This window comes from Colletotrichum truncatum (assembly GCF_014235925.2).
Source record: "Colletotrichum truncatum strain CMES1059 chromosome Unknown Contig_0012, whole genome shotgun sequence".
Lineage (NCBI taxonomy): Eukaryota > Fungi > Ascomycota > Sordariomycetes > Glomerellales > Glomerellaceae > Colletotrichum > Colletotrichum truncatum.
In genome coordinates, this window is record NW_027222409.1 from 426,396 (window position 1) to 441,742 (window position 15,347).

The window sequence follows — 15,347 nt, forward strand, 5'->3', positions numbered from 1 at the left end:
AGCTGTTTTTTGCTGCTGACATAGGCTGTGCTTTGTTTTTACTGCGTGTGTACCGCTAGTCCTGCTACCTTGATGTCGTCATATTTCTTCCTGGTCGAGCTGTGCAGTCAATCTTTTGAGGCCTACAGCCAACAAACGGTTCACTTATGGTGAAGCTCCAGCTGTCAAGGGCTTTTCAATGACAATATGCTATACTTCGGCTGAGGGAAGTCCATTTCATTCTTTGTGGAAGGGTCATAATCGGTACTGTGGCAAACTCTCCTACCCAAGCGAAGGTCAATGTGGTGCTTGGGCCTCTGTCTGCAGTTGGGAGATCGGATTGGCATTTACGGAGTTCATCTTCAATCCGTATTAACTTGCTTAAACTGCAAAAGCAAACTCAAACTCTTCTGAGTTAAGCTAGACACCACAAGATAACTACTTCTTCTGTAGACCGTCTTCCACAGCCAGTAGAGATAAAATCCATTAAGTCCTCTTCTCTCAGCTGGATTGACCCAATTGCGAAAGCATCTTCATCTCCTCCAAGACATGCTTTCGCTCCTTTTTCAAGTTCAATAGTCACGTCATCCACCAGCTCATATGTTTTTTCCACAATAGCTATACTGGCTTTCAGCTCTAGGATATCCTTCGGCTGTCTGCAAACAGCATCACTGCCGCACTGCAGTTTTTTTTCCATTTCATCTTTAACGGAACATAAAATAGAAAACGCGCGCATGGCCTTGGGAATCCTACCACGGTATTCTAGGTTTTCTATGGCCGCCTGGGATGTCAGAGTAACCCGTTGACTTTCGTGCCAATCATCGAATGCTGTCTTCCAGGTAATATAATCCTTCAAAGTGGGGTTGACCGCTAGTTTTGGGATATTGCTGAGCACCTGTGGTGTCTCTCGGGGGATAGGGGAGATTTTCTTCCAGTCTGGCTTCTCGCCAGCTATGATCGCCATGATATGACGCCATAAAACAAGATCTATTTGTAGCGGCATAGGATCTTCTGATAGGAAGTTGATGCATACAAAAAACGCAATGACCATTGAATCATGGTCGTCGTGATGATTTGGAGTAGACATCTGTTCAAAAAGATAGGTGACTGAGTAATCCTTGCCGGCAAAGTACTGCTCAAAGAATTTGTCGATCACCTGCCTAGCGGCTTGGGTACTGAGGTCAGATGGAACTGGGTCGTAGAATTCGACGGTAATCGTGTCACCGCTCACATTGATGATTGCAACCTTCCAGTGTTCTTGAAGTAGCAGAAGGAATATTATACTGGCATACTTGAGCTTTTCAAGTATCTCTGGTTGCTTAACGTATTCAACATTGGTGATACACTCCAAAGATTGAGAGCCAACGACTAGATACTCTTCATCGCATATGAGCATCTTTTCGACACAGCGCCTGAGGACTTCGGGTTGTGTATCAGTGGCTGGATTTGTAATGGATATATATGGCTCAGATGGCTCAGAAACATTGGTCTCAGCCTCCTCAGGCTCAGCATTTGTCTTTTGTTTGTCGGATTTGTTCCTTCCAGGAGTAGCTAGTGGCTTTGCAGCCTCCTGTTGTTTATCGGAATCCTTGAGCGTTTTTCTCGTATGCTTATGAGCATTCTCAGCTGGCGCCAACTCCGTGGTCTTAGCCTTTCGTGTTCGGGTCACCAATTGCAAGACCTATTGTACACGTTAGCACTTTCAAGATGAAATATGGATTGTGCTTCCAATACGTACGGCTCGACCGCCGCTTGATAGTTTGAGTCGAAATTGAAGACATGTCCTCAATCTTGAAATGAGGCGTAGTGAGGAGGGTCTGTTATCTAGCAAGCTGGAAGTAGTGTCTTGTATGCCGAGACTTCAAATCGTTAAGGATCGCGTCTAAGCCGCATTGATTGTTTGAGAGCCCTGGAAGATCGCGGCGTATATGTGACCCTGAAGAATGCAATTTATGTAGTGGTATTCATTGAAATTCCGTGCAGCGGTGGTAGTGGCTCGAAAAAGGTGAGGCAAAGGTCGACGAGAACGAGAGATGGACAACGCGATGAGAGCTATGCTAATCCACAAAAGTCAATTCCATAACTTAAACTGATGAGATAGGAGGGAACAAGAGCCACCGATGGGAGCATACTCAAATGCAGAGTAGCCAAGGTCTGAGTAATGTTCAGCAGAATAGCCTCAGGTGTAGATGCATCAATCTCCTGTTGAACGTGGAGATGGTTTTGTCGAGACTGAATTCAAGTTAGCAACCTCGAAAGCTTCGGTTGAAAAACAGGCAGTTGCCGTTTATGGATTTCGGAATTTTCTGAAAAAAAAGTCATAGGTGAGAGGAAGATAAAGCAGGACTACAGCCTTAAAATAGCGCTGAAACCGTGGATCTTGGTGACGGGCGGTGAGAGGATTCGATGGACTCACAATACTGACAACGAAGATTTTTGATGAGTTGGTTAATGCTGCAGCTGAAATCATTAGTACCGAGGACTGGGGATACTCTTCGATCAAGTTTGCAGGACTGAAAAGGATTCCTGTGTTTTCGGCGACAAGGAAGATCTCAGCTGAGGCTACAGTCGCAGCGTCGAGTGACAAGAAGCTGAATTGCCTGGTTGATTCTGTTGGGAGTCTCTTTAGTTGAATGGTGACAAAGAAAGATGAGAGAAAAGATGAAGGACTTTTGCTGGATCAATTGGCTTTTTCTGAAAAGAGGAAGCCTGGGTGTAATTCCTCCGCCATTGAAAGCTGAGTTGTATCGTTATTTTCTGTGTAGGAAAGAGCAATCTCAAAGGTCATGCTGCCCAGCCACCGCACCTGCCATAAGGAACCAACTTCCTTAACAAAACTTACAAAGCGGTTTACAGAAGGCCCGACTCTTCCCCACTGCGCCTGCCGCATCTGGAGCTATTGTTTCTCTGCATGAGCCAGCGCCACGGCGGGAAGGTAGACTGCTGAGAGTGTTCTTTCCGTCATGTTCAGTTACATTTGTAGTGTATCAACTTGGTTACTTTTTTCTGGAAATCATCGAAATAATAATGAGGCAGTCACGGCAGTCTTCAGGGTAGGTCACCAATGTGTTTCCTAGTGTTGAAGAGTGACCGGTTGTTGGAGCAGATGAACATTCCTGGCCTCGTCACGTGTCCGCTATCTAACGTATAGCTAGGTCTTTCGGCATCATTTGCACATACCGACAAAGAGCGACTCAATATTCAGATTGACGACATCGTGGTCTTTAACGAGAAATGCAAATCAAGGCAGCCTTGGCAGCAAAAAGGTTCTCTTGTATTATCGTCGTAGATACTTTTATAGTCAAGGTGGTATCCGCAGTTATGCTTTAGTGGTTGGACTCGTGGCGAGCATATACAGCTTCTTGGTGTATGCTCGGCATCGTAACCAACCCCAGTGACCCAGCCTTCTCAATGTCTCCCGTATCTTGTAGTCTTAATAAATTTGATTCACATCTTCATCCGGCACATACGACCATACCCATTGGAAAACTCGGGATCCCGTCCGCTCTCCCATAGATAAGCCAGTGAGGGCCGGATTAGTAGTTGGGCCGGTGACGACCAGCGAATACCTGTTGTTGTATGTTTTTGTATATTTTTTTCCTTCACAACGGAAGGTTCTAAAAACAACTAGATGCGTTTTTTATACGCAATTCTTCTGTGCCTTTGGGGTTCTCTGGTGGACCGTGGCACCACAGACGGACCAGAATCACCACCGTTTTTCTCTTTCAATCCACAGGCACTCGGGTTAAAATCACTTACTATTACTGACAGTAAAGTCGTTAAATTTCAAACAGATGCAAGATTATTCGTGTTATCCGCCCTTGTTTTGCATTATTTACAAGGAGCTCACAAAGCAGACATGAGGGTGGTGCTTTGCATCCACAAAATCAAACTCCCTTATCCTGGTACTCCTTTTCAGTCCAATCCCACAATTCCTTGGCCGCCTTATCGTTAGACAAAATAGCTTCCTTATACTCTCTCAATTTGGGATTATAGAACCCACCGCTCCTAATACCCTTTCTGTCGGCTGTGCTAGCCCAGAGTTGCGCTCGAGCCCCCGCGTGGACATCCGTCAGAAAGACTGACCCAACCACATTAACGAATCCCCCCAGCCAAGGGTGTCTTTGTTTGAACTCATCCAACAGACCGGTATTCACCACGCCGGGGTGTACTGCAACGAACTTGATGGTAGGATACAGTTCGCTCAAAGTGCGGGTGTGGTAGTAATCCGCGAGCTTCGATTGGCCATAGCGAGCCAAACTGGAAACATCGTTGAGAGGCGTCTTGCAACGGGAAAGTATGATTCCTTCCTTAGGGGCAGTCTTGAACAGCTCTGAGCTCAAGTTGACCACGCGAACATCAGCCCCAGGCTGCTCGGCTGTTTTGAGGAGAATCGGGAGCAGCAGCTTGGTGAAGAGAGCAGGTCCCATGTAGTTTGAGCCAAATTGTACTTCATAGCCATCGGTTGTAACATCTGGGGGAGACGCCATCAGTCCTGCATTGTTCATCAGGACGTCGAGACGATCTGACAACCCCAAGAAAGTGTTGGCGGCCTTCTTTATTGATGCAAAAGAGGCGAGATCTAGCTCGAGAAACTTGATCTTATTCTTCGCTGCTGGAACAGCTTCCTGAATTTCCTTGATTGCGGCATTCCCTCGAGCTTCTGTTCTGGCCGTAAGATAAATAGCCTGAGGGTTGTGCTTTGCAAGTTGCAGCACGCTTTCTTTGCCCAGACCGCTGCTACCACCGGTCACGATGATGACCTTTCCAGTCAAGTCCGGGATGTCGTCAGCTGGGGAGAATGTCATTGAGTCTTCGTATCTTTACGTAAAATATGTGCGTCTAAAAGAGATGGAGAGAGATGAGCAATGATCGGCGTCATTCATGATGAGCATTGTGCTGTAGAAAAAGATCCTATATATCAGTAGACGGGGGCATGGGGAAATTTTGGACGCTATAGCTTCGCCAAAACTATCTTTCTGCTTCTGAATGGTGTGTTGCTGTATAAGCATCAACTGCCTGAACAGGATACCCACCAAAGTTTAACGGTTTGATGGTGTTCCCGCTAACGCTGACAAATATTGGGAACAAAAGGAGATTGTGTATTGTTAAATTAGACTTCGTTCAGTAATCGCATAACTTGCTTTGAAATGCTCCAGAGTGTGTTAGTCCGCCAAACGGAGTCGGACTCGCAGTGGCCGTGATTGTCCGTTCCCTTTGTCCCGTATCACTAATCAATAAAATGGTATCTCGGCATCGTCGAACTGAAGCAGCCGCACCTATAAAAAACTGAAAGCTTAACCAAAAGCCCCAGATATAAACTGGAGGTAAAATCTCTTAAAAAACGATAGAAATTACAGTAAAAGGCGCAATGGGCTTCGCTTGATTCCATAAGCTACACAAGATCTTTAGTGATGGTGGTATGTAGCTGCGGCTGATGTGGATGAGCTGATGATTACTTTTGTAGGGATGGAGTGCCCATGCGATGATCACTAACAGAGCCAGAACTGGCTCCTGGTAATCCGTCCAGATCTTAGTCCGTCCAAAAACTGCCTGGCACCCCATAGTTGTTCCCTGGCCTTCGTCCTGCCCTTCTTGCCCTTTATCTGCCCACATAAAAGCCTGCATCATTGCCAGCTGCGAATATGGCGCCGCAGTTGGATGATGTGCAGCATGCCCAGATCAAAATTCTCCTCACCCATGGCTTCGAGCCTCAGCTAGTAGCCTCCGAAGCTTTATGCTCTGTGTGCACCGTTGTACAGAAGATGTGCCATGAGAAACCAAATTCTGAAATGCTCACTTACAAACCAGGCCGTGTCGGCCGTCGCAGCCGCATAACAACAAGCACGCAGAAGACCCTTTGTGATAGACTAATCAAACAGCCGTACATGTATCGATACGAGATGGCAGACTTGCTCTACTATGACTCAGCTGCTACATCATTGTGGCAGATACCCAGAGCCGAGATCCATTATCGTTCTGGACAACGTTTCGTGGCATCATTCAGAGAAGATCGTGCAGTTGTGCCGAGAGGCGGGGTAAATCTTGGAGTTCCTCTCACCGTACTCGCCTGACTTCAACCCTATCGAGGAGTAGTTTGGAGTTCTCAAAAAGTTCATCAAGAAGTGATACGAGAATGAAGACTTCATCACAACAGAGTTCAAAATGTTTTTGGAATGGTGCGTCAACATGGCTAGGGACAACGCTGACGTTGCGAAGGGTCACTTTCGCCATGCCGGCATATTTATCACACGGCCGCCAGACTAAACAGATAATAGTTATTATAGAAGAAAAACCTAGAACAAAAGAGCGCTTAAGCGCCGCGTGTGTTAAGATCTAGGACATTTCTATATGCATATCAGCCGTTTTGAACCTACTTCCGCCCATGTGCATTCGCTCATGGCACCAATTAACAGCTTCGCCATGCCTTCGCTAAGTGTCATGGCCCCGACTGCCATCGCTGCACCGCCGCACGCCTACATGTTGAGGGAGGTCTACCGTTGGTTCTCTTGGTTCATTTCAGACCCAGTGATGGGCCGGCTCTGGGCTCTCCACCAATAACGTAGCACAACCAGCTGCGTGTAGCAAAGGCTTCATCACATCCGGGTATGCCTAGCGCCAGCCTGATCTTGTGCCCAACAGATATAAGGAAACATCCCCTCGCATGTCTGGCCGTCTTACTTCGGCAACATTCTTGTTGATGTCTCAATCACCGTTTGTATTATAAGCAGACAGGTTTTCAATCTTCACTCAACCAAATAACCGCCATGCCTGATCCCCAAGCCTATACTGTTGGTTGGATCTGCGCTATCACTCCAGAGTCTGTCGCCGCCCGAGCTTTCCTTGACGACGAACATCAACTCCCGCAGCAGGTCGCTAAGCACGACAACAACAGCTACATTTTGGGCAAGATCGGCAGTCACAACGTTGTCGTTGCGACTCTGCCCGACGGCGAATATGGCGCGACCTCGGCGGCAACAGTAGCTAGAGACATGATTCATAGCTTTCCAAACGTGCGCATCGGGCTAATGGTCGGCATTAGAGGCGGCGTGCACAGCCAGAACCATGATATACGACTCGGTGATGTTGTTGTCAGCAGCCCAATTGGCAGGAAAGGAGGCATATTCCAATACGACTTTAGCAAAACCATTCAGAATCTCTCGTTCCAAGAAATCGGTTTCTTAAACCTACCGCCGAAAATCCTACGAGCAGCTCTCAGCACACTCAAAAGCCAATATGAAATAGAAAGCCACCAGCTAGTTGACGACGTAAACAAAAAGTTAGACAAGATCAAGGAGAGGAGTAGATACGCACGGCCTAGTTTAGCAAGCGACAGATTATATAAATCTAATATCGTGCATCCCTCAGACCCATCAGCAAACTACGATGTTGCGTGCGGCGATAATACCACCTCCCTAATAGCCCGATAAGAACAAGACATAGAGAAGGACAACCCTGCCATCCATTACGGCTTGATCGCTAGCAGCAACCAACTAATAAAGGATGCGCGTATCCGGGATAAGCTAGCGGCGGAAATAGACGTCCTCTGCTTCGAGATGGAGGCCGCAGGCTTGATAAACCACTTCCCGTGCCTAGTCATCCGGGGAATTAGCAACTACGCCGACTCACACAATAATAAGGAATAGCAAGGCTTCGCAGCCATGATAGCGGCAGCCTATGCGAAGGATATATTGCTTCAAATCCCACTAAATAGCGTTGAGACAGAGAAACCTATATTAAAGACCAGTTAGTATTATTAGTCTACTCTGTCAATGCTTGCTAAACTCTAATAGTTCAAGAAGATTTACACCGCTTAAACCAGACGGCAGATAAGACGAAGATAGCCGTTCAGACTATACACTCAAAACACTCGTAAGAGCAACCTCCGTCCTACTATAGTAATAATATACTAACTCCTTTAGGCTTCTTCTCTCTAACGTACAATAGGGTATACAGGATCTCAAACTTATAAAAGTCGAAGATCTATCTATCGACCGTAAACCTTATATTATCATACCGTTTACTTCCGATCCTAACTTCGTAAACCGACCCAGTATATAGGAATAGATAGAAAAGCAGTACGCTAGGCCTAATAGCCGCTTCGGCCTTGTAGGCCTGGGTAGGTTTGGGTATGTTGTCTTCGTCAAACTAGAGGAGCTGCGCCAACGTTAATGCGGCAATAGTAAAACCCAGATGGCTATTCAATTCGCTTACCAAGTCCACGCCGCCTCGTCCGAAACTAGCGTCTTTTGGGTCCGCGGCAGTACAAAAGCAACATTCGAAGAATCCTACCGCTCTATAGCAGACGTCCTACTTCTTCCCCGTCGCCACGAGCTTAGCGTTAATATTACAGCGCTAGTCCGCGACTGGCTGCAGAGAGAGGACACAGGGGCGTGGCTAATGATTGTCGACAACGTAGATAACGTCGCAATGCTGTTTTCCGAAGACGGTATTGGCATTAGCGACAGCACACCGATGCCGATCGCATCGTATCTACCTAAATCGAACCACGGCAAGATTCTATTTACGTCGCGCAGCCAGGATGCCGCAGAGAGGTTAACAGGCAGCGGCAAGACGATTCTAGTAGTGCCTACAATAGATAAAGACCAGGCACTACTACTTCTTCAAAATAAGCTAGACCGAGGCATGAATAAGGCTGCCGTATTGCGTCTGATTAATACCTTCGACTATATCCCGCTTGCTATAAATCAAGTAGTAGTATATATTTACAAACGAAGTCCCCGAGTAACTATTAATTCCTATCTAGGCGAGTTTTAGAATAGTGAAAAGCGGAAGGGTACTCTGCTTCGTAGTAATAGAGGGGATATTAGGCGATACGAAGGCGTTTCCAACTCTATTATTATTACATAGCAAGTGACGTTTGAGTAGATCAAACGGGAGGAACCGCGAGCTTCCAACCTTTCTTTCACTAATAAGCTATTTCCATGCATAAAACATACCGGAGTATATGCTATATAGATATAATAGTAGCTCCGCAAATACTAAAGAAACTAACGACGACGACGACGAAGTAGGCGATAACTATGATTTTGAGAATGATTTGGATATGCTCCGAAGCTATTCGCTTATTTCACTGGGTGCGGTATCTGGGTTCTGTGAGATGTACTTACTAGTATAGTTTTGTATAAAAGAATGGATTTCAGAGTTAGGTTGCCTAGAGCGATAGAAGAAACTTTTCCTTTAGTCTGCCTCGCAATACTTCCTGTTAGGCGTATTCGAAACGTAGGAATAGTATTAAATATTGATACCCTATATCGAGCCGTTGTTAAATAAAAAGCTATTAGATAAAAGAGACTAGTTAGAATAGAGCGAGCTATTAACGAATATATGTTGGTACCTACTTACGCTAGGCGACTATTTAAGGGCTGAGTCGGTTATATAAGAAGCTGTCAAAGTTCGTAAGGGAATTCTAGGTCAGGAGCATCCCTTTACACTGAAAAGCATGGCCAACCTGGCGTCGACATATAGGAACCAAGGCCAATGGAAGGAGGCTGAGGAGTTGGAGGTGCGGGTGATGGAGACGACGAAAGTGCTTGGAGAGAAACATCCCGCCACACTGACGATTAGGGCCAATCTGGCATCGACATTAATAAACCAAGGTCGATTGGAAGAGGCAGAGGACATCTTTGTGCAGGTGATGAAGTCGAGTCTGAAGGTGCACGGAAAGGAGCATCAAGACACACTCATGATCGAAAACAACCTAGCAACAATTTACATAAAGCAAAATCGACATCAGGAGGCGGAGAAGCTACTCTTATCGGTAAAGGAAACGAATATAAAGCTGTTGGGGGAGAGGCATCCTGATACGTTAACGACCATAAGTAACCTAGCCACAGGGTATATGAACCAGAAGCGATGGAAAGAAGCCGAGGAGCTGCAGCTATCATTAACGAAGAGCTTTCAGACTGTGCTTGGAGAAAGGCATCCCAACACACTAAGCAGCATGACCAATCTAGCATCGACATATATAAACCAAGGCCGTTATAAGGATGCCGAGAAGCTGAGCGTAGAAGTAATTGAGACGATGAAAATAGTGCTTGGAGAAGAGCATCCTGACACGTTACAAAGCATAAGTAACCTCGCGTCGATGTTTGGGAAGCAAGAGCGATGGAAAGAAGCTGAGAAACTAGAGGTACAGGTGATGGAGACAAGGGAAAGGGTACTTGGAGAGGGGCATCCTGACACACTTACTAGCATGGCCAACCTGGCGTTGACGTTCAAGAACCAAGGCCGATTGAAACAAACTTCAGATCTGATGAAAGAGTGGAGACGGCGCTGGGAGACGAACAACTGTATTGATGTTTGATGTAAAGAAGGAAAAGAGGGCCAGTGGGCCCAGCCTGGAAGGCCGGCTGAACAACTTAAATTGGTTTTTTGCTCCCTTTTTTTTTTTTTTTTTAATGAAAAAGACTTTTTCTGATAAGTATGATCACATGGTAACTGGATCTTTTTCCGTGCCTTTTTCTCATTGGGAGAGGTAACATGTTTTCTTTGCTGCACTAGTTTCAAGGATGTGACGGTGTGGTCTGGAGAGGAGCAAAAGGGAGAGAACAAGAACCGGCTCTGCGAAATACAAAAAAAAAAGCTGGGGGCATGCCGGTCTTTCGCAAATCTGTGGTTCCGCAAAATAAGCTCCAAATTAGGATGGTATGCAGATAAAGCGGACGCTAAGATATTCTAGGCTAGACTGCCAGAGACAACACAACAGATCTATTGGATCATGAGTAGTTGCTCCGATGTATTCTTACACCATTCTCCATGAAGCAGAATGATGGAATTATAGAATGATTTCTTCTCAGCTCTATGATTTATCAGCAATCTATTCTAGATGACTGACCTCCTGTTATAGGCCGGATGGCATATCTGCCTTGAAATTTCCTCTTTATAAAGTTGGTGTGCATCCCACGACGCACTTCCCATCTTTCTTGTTGTTATCATCCGGAGTCCATCGATTATAAAACTTGTCCCTTTTACATATCTCTTGATAATTTCACATCAAACAACTCATTATGGCCTCTAGGTACTCCAAAGTCCATGAGTTCCCCGCCGGGCCCAGCGACGACCGCCCTGTTGCCACGCAAATCATTGAAGACGAGGGCCTTGAAGGAAATTGGCAGGACAAAGTCATTCTTATCACTGGCTGCTCATCTGGCCTAGGTGTAGAGACCGCGCGTGCTCTTGCAATAACCGGTGCTACGCTCTATCTGACTGCTCGAGATCTCGAAAAGGCAAAGGCTGCCCTTGGCGACCTCGCGCAGAGCGACCGTGTCCATCTGCTCCGGCTTGATCTTAGCTCTCTTGCAAGCGTGCGAGCTTGCGCTACTGAGTTCAATGCCAAGAGTTCCAAACTAAACATCTTCATCGCTAACGCAGGAGTGATGATGGTACCAGAGGGCAGCACTGCCGACGGTTTCGAAACCCACCTTGGCACAAACCATCTCGCACACTTTTTGCTGTTCGAACTGTTGAAGCCTCTTTTATTGGCCTCGTCGACAACCGAGTTTCACTCTCGCGCAATTTTTCTATCTTCCATCGCGCACCGTACCTCGGAGGTCAACTTCGATAACCTGAACCTTAATAGCAACTACCACCCGTGGGTTGCATACGCCCAAAGCAAGACAGCCAACATTTGGACTGCGAACGAGATTGAACGACGGTACGGGCCTCGTGGCCTCCACTCCTGGAGCGTTCAGCCTGGTCCGACGAGTACTGGATTGTACCGACACATGTCTGAAGAAGACGTAGCAGCAAGCCGATCCGACCCGGCTCTGGCAAAGGCTTTCAAATCTGTCGCCCAAGGTGCTGCCACCACAGTTTGGGCTGCTACCGCTAAAGTTTTGGAAGGAAAGGGAGGCAAATATCTTGAGGATTGCCAAATTTCCAGCCCGGCTGATCCTGCCGCCGGACCTTGGGCCCCGGGGCATGCCTTGTTTGCATACGATGAGCAAAAGGAGGCCAGGCTTTGGACCAAATCTTTGCAACTTACAAGATTGGGGATATAAGTCTTTCACACTGCCCTACCAATCGCTACTTTCTTAACTCTTGCTAGGACTTTTCCTCTAGATTCTTTAGGAATACATGCTTTTTCCGAGCCTTGCAGCGCGGCATATATTGTTGAAGGTTTTAGTATGTGGTACACATCAAACAACATGTAGTACCTTGCATAAGCAGCCATTCTGTTAAGCCAGCTTTCAGAATACAAGTATTGGATTTAGTTGATGTAACCTTTTTCTCCGTTATGAAATACACGAAAATAGGGTTCAGTGAGCCAGAATCAATCCACTGCAGAACGAGAGGGGGGTTTGATTAAGACCTAGCTGCTAAAAGGCCAACGAAACGTGAAAAAAAAACGATGGATTGAACCAAGAAAACTATAGATTTCAGGGAAAGTAACCGACCCTCAACGCTTTGTTTGGATTTTCGGTTGCTCTTGTCTCCAGCTCGTATGTGGATGAGAAAACGCTAGCCATTTTCCGCTACATTACTGAAGAGGTTGGAACGGAGCTCAAAGAGCTCATACGCAATGTGAAGCATACAAGTCTAATAGTTCGTCCAATGTAGAGGACCGGATTGTCGATCTAATAGGAAACTTATTCAAACTTTCAGTACTTTTCCAGAGCAGCAACTAGTTTCTTTTGATCTAATTTCTTTTCCCTTTTCCGGGTTTTGCTAATAACTTGAGATAGTTTGTTCACTTTGAGATGAGCAACATATTTATGCCTCATAGATACATCATTCAGTTCAGTGACATCCCTAACATGGTAGATCTTGTGATTTCTATTTCTCGATAATAGCTTCCGTGTTCTGGTAGCAGTTTTCTGTACTCGAATTCAGAACAGGTATCTTTTCCCTAATGTAGTTGCTTCTCTCACACGTACGTTTTGAAAGGCTACTGGCATGTTCGACCGTTTCCACCGACGGGCGCGGTGGCTGGGCGGCACCGTAGACCACTGCAGCATGGAGGATCGCCGGGGCTATCGCACAAGACTACATAAGATTAGTTTATTTGTTAACTTGTGTTGCGGGGTTCGGAAGTGACTTGCGCCCTTTATCACTGCAACCGCCTTGTCTCTTAAGTAAGCCATCGTCAACGGCGGCAGCAGAAACTGCTGCAGCAATGGTAAATAGGAGAGCGAAATTGACTTTCATACTGTCGGATTGGTGAAGATCAAGATTTGAGATTGAAGCATGCGGAAAGAACTTAGCCTGCAGTTGCTGGGAGACATGAGGCCTATATATACTGCACACTACAGATTTAAATTGCCCCTTATGTAGTGTTCTCACTGTGAGGCTCCATGTCACCTTTGCTTGTCCGAGATTTCTTCGCTTATGCATTTCGAACACAGGTGCTGAGGATTGGCAAACTTAATTGTGTGGAGCATGCATATGCTGGTTTGGACGCAGGCGAAGTGACACAGGTTCCGTTCAGTCATTTGACTCGGCGGTGATAATTATTCAGTCTTACCTTTGTTTGTGCTCGTATGTAAGACGAGTCAAGTTCCCGTTTCCCATTTAGTCAAATACTCGTAGTGGCAATGAACAATATTGATTTTTGGCAGTCTTGATGCTGCATGTGATAACTGATGTAAAGGTGTATTCAAGACTTCGTGACTAGATACGTAACAAAGATATTTGTCTGCTCCTTCAAACGTCTTCTCAAAATTCAATGACAAACAGATCACGTTCCAGTTCATCACGAGTCAGGCCAGGCGTGTTCAACATACTCGAGCTGTTCACTGGGCCATTTGAAACTGGGAATGTAAAGGCGAGAATCCATTTACAAGACGGAAGTTCGCTTGAAGACTAGGGCGCGATAGGGAGAAGCGGGGTTGGTGTAAATGGCTGGCTACATTCCGTAACAAAGACTAGGGCGCGATAGGGAGAAGCGGGGTTGGTGTAAATGGCCGGCTACATTCCGTAACAAATGGCCGTATCGTTCAATTGCGTCGCTAGGTCAACCTGGTCAGCCTGTATCAGAGCTCTGTTGCGACTTTACTTTACAAAACCCACACGGATCAGTAGTTGGCCTGCTTTACTTATAAATACTTTATTCCATCTCATCCTCGTATCAACTCATGCCTTAAATTGCCTTTAGGTGTCTTTTCTGCTACCCACTACAGGCATCCTCCTATATATAGAGTCACCCTCTCACAACCTGGTTCGCCACAACAGCACTCATCATCCTGCATTATTGTTAGAAGAGCGCGTTTTCCATAATTTAGAGTAAACCCGTTGTTTACTCTCTTTGGAGAACTGTGAACATACCTGGATCTCCCATTCCTGAAGGTAGTATACCTCGTTATCCATGTTCAATAGGTTCATATCAATGAGGATGTTGTCCAACATGCGCAGCAAGTCTTGGGTCGTATGGCTTTGGTTTTTCAATGCAGTTTCCAATTGTGAAGCCATCGTTTGAATTCTTTTGAGACGGCTTTTGATGGTTCGGTACAAGGAAACGATCCTTTCTTCCGGCTCAAAGGCGCACTGTCGCAATCGGTCTGTCAGGATGCCAATATGTATCGTCTTGAGTACATTTGCTAGATCCTGAACACGAGCTGTCAGGTCAAGTCTTCGGCTTGCTGCGGGTGAAGTTGAGTCGTGCCGTTGTTTGTCAAGTATGTCAATGTGGCTGTTGAGTCGACCCAGATAGCGGTCCCAGTGTGCAAGTAAATGTCCGGGCTGGTCTTCGAGATCTATTTCACTTATCGATTCTTGGGGTCCTTGGCCGAGCTCGGCGTCCCCATCGGTCATTTGCCTTAGACATGGTTCGTCTGCAATGACGAGCAGCTTGCGCTTTCGGGTTTGGTCCAGAATGGGTTCCATTTCAAACTCAACTTCGTCCGCCACTACACGAAGCTGTTTTGTTGGCCGGCCTGTGATAGCACCAGCCGCGGTGGGTTTGGTGGCAATTGACCAAGACTTGGAAGGGGTTCTGATAGATGGGATAGAGTTGGTATGACAAGTGGATTGTTCGAACCCGAGGGAATAAATATTGATGGTGTTATCGTGTACATGCCAGATTTCATTCAAATCTGATCTTCACACACTAACAAAGTGACAATTGAAGTTAGGTTGTATTTCAGAACATCAAAACCGGAAGAAAAGTATGGGGTGGCGACTCTTTTATTGTCGGTCTACAAATGCTTCCAGGAGACATTTTACTCTTCTCTCATTATTCCCGAAGACAGACTTCCTCCAGGCTCACAAGGCAGCCATCATATTTCCATATCTGCACGATTCACTAAACCATGGAAAACAGGCCAAAGCCAGTAAAAGAAATTACTTCACATCCATGTCCAATCCACCCAAGCCCAATCTTAAGGTAGGTAGCTTCGGTTACCTGCAAC

At 46.1% G+C, this 15,347-nt stretch overlaps 6 protein-coding genes across 6 annotated transcripts, besides 1 other annotated feature; 4 read left to right on the forward strand and 2 right to left on the reverse strand.

Annotated features, from left to right (window-relative positions):
• Positions 1 to 3,412: 3,412 nt before the first annotated feature.
• Positions 3,413 to 3,493: a sequence feature (Short protein (CTRU02_214931, KAL0930111.1) was converted to a misc_feature.).
• A 373-nt stretch (positions 3,494 to 3,866) lies between these two features.
• Positions 3,867 to 4,787, reverse strand: CTRU02_214932 (NAD -binding protein; the record flags this gene model as incomplete). The annotated part of the gene is made up of 1 exon (XM_036726558.1): positions 3,867 to 4,787. One exon carries the CDS (start codon positions 4,785 to 4,787, stop codon positions 3,867 to 3,869), a length of 921 nt encoding a protein of 306 aa, XP_036581745.1.
• A 1,959-nt stretch (positions 4,788 to 6,746) lies between these two features.
• Positions 6,747 to 7,409, forward strand: CTRU02_214933 (uncharacterized protein; the record flags this gene model as incomplete). Its single annotated transcript, XM_036726557.1, has 1 exon — positions 6,747 to 7,409. The coding sequence occupies one exon, from the start codon at positions 6,747 to 6,749 to the stop codon at positions 7,407 to 7,409; it is 663 nt and encodes a 220-aa protein (XP_036581744.1).
• Positions 7,410 to 8,172: 763 nt separating this feature from the next.
• CTRU02_214934 (kinesin light chain protein) lies at positions 8,173 to 8,757 on the forward strand (the record flags this gene model as incomplete). Its single annotated transcript, XM_070206338.1, has 1 exon — positions 8,173 to 8,757. The coding sequence occupies one exon, from the start codon at positions 8,173 to 8,175 to the stop codon at positions 8,755 to 8,757; it is 585 nt and encodes a 194-aa protein (XP_070059981.1).
• Positions 8,758 to 9,442: 685 nt separating this feature from the next.
• On the forward strand, positions 9,443 to 10,306 carry CTRU02_214935 (PFS and TPR domain-containing protein; the record flags this gene model as incomplete). Its single annotated transcript, XM_036726555.1, has 1 exon — positions 9,443 to 10,306. One exon carries the CDS (start codon positions 9,443 to 9,445, stop codon positions 10,304 to 10,306), a length of 864 nt encoding a protein of 287 aa, XP_036581742.1.
• Positions 10,307 to 11,009: 703 nt separating this feature from the next.
• CTRU02_214936 (oxidoreductase) lies at positions 11,010 to 12,002 on the forward strand (the record flags this gene model as incomplete). Its single annotated transcript, XM_036726554.1, has 1 exon — positions 11,010 to 12,002. The coding sequence occupies one exon, from the start codon at positions 11,010 to 11,012 to the stop codon at positions 12,000 to 12,002; it is 993 nt and encodes a 330-aa protein (XP_036581741.1).
• A 2,112-nt stretch (positions 12,003 to 14,114) lies between these two features.
• CTRU02_214937 (uncharacterized protein) lies at positions 14,115 to 14,823 on the reverse strand (the record flags this gene model as incomplete). Its single annotated transcript, XM_036726553.1, has 2 exons — positions 14,115 to 14,183; positions 14,266 to 14,823. The coding sequence occupies 2 exons, from the start codon at positions 14,821 to 14,823 to the stop codon at positions 14,115 to 14,117; spliced, it is 627 nt and encodes a 208-aa protein (XP_036581740.1).
• Positions 14,824 to 15,347: the final 524 nt, after the last annotated feature.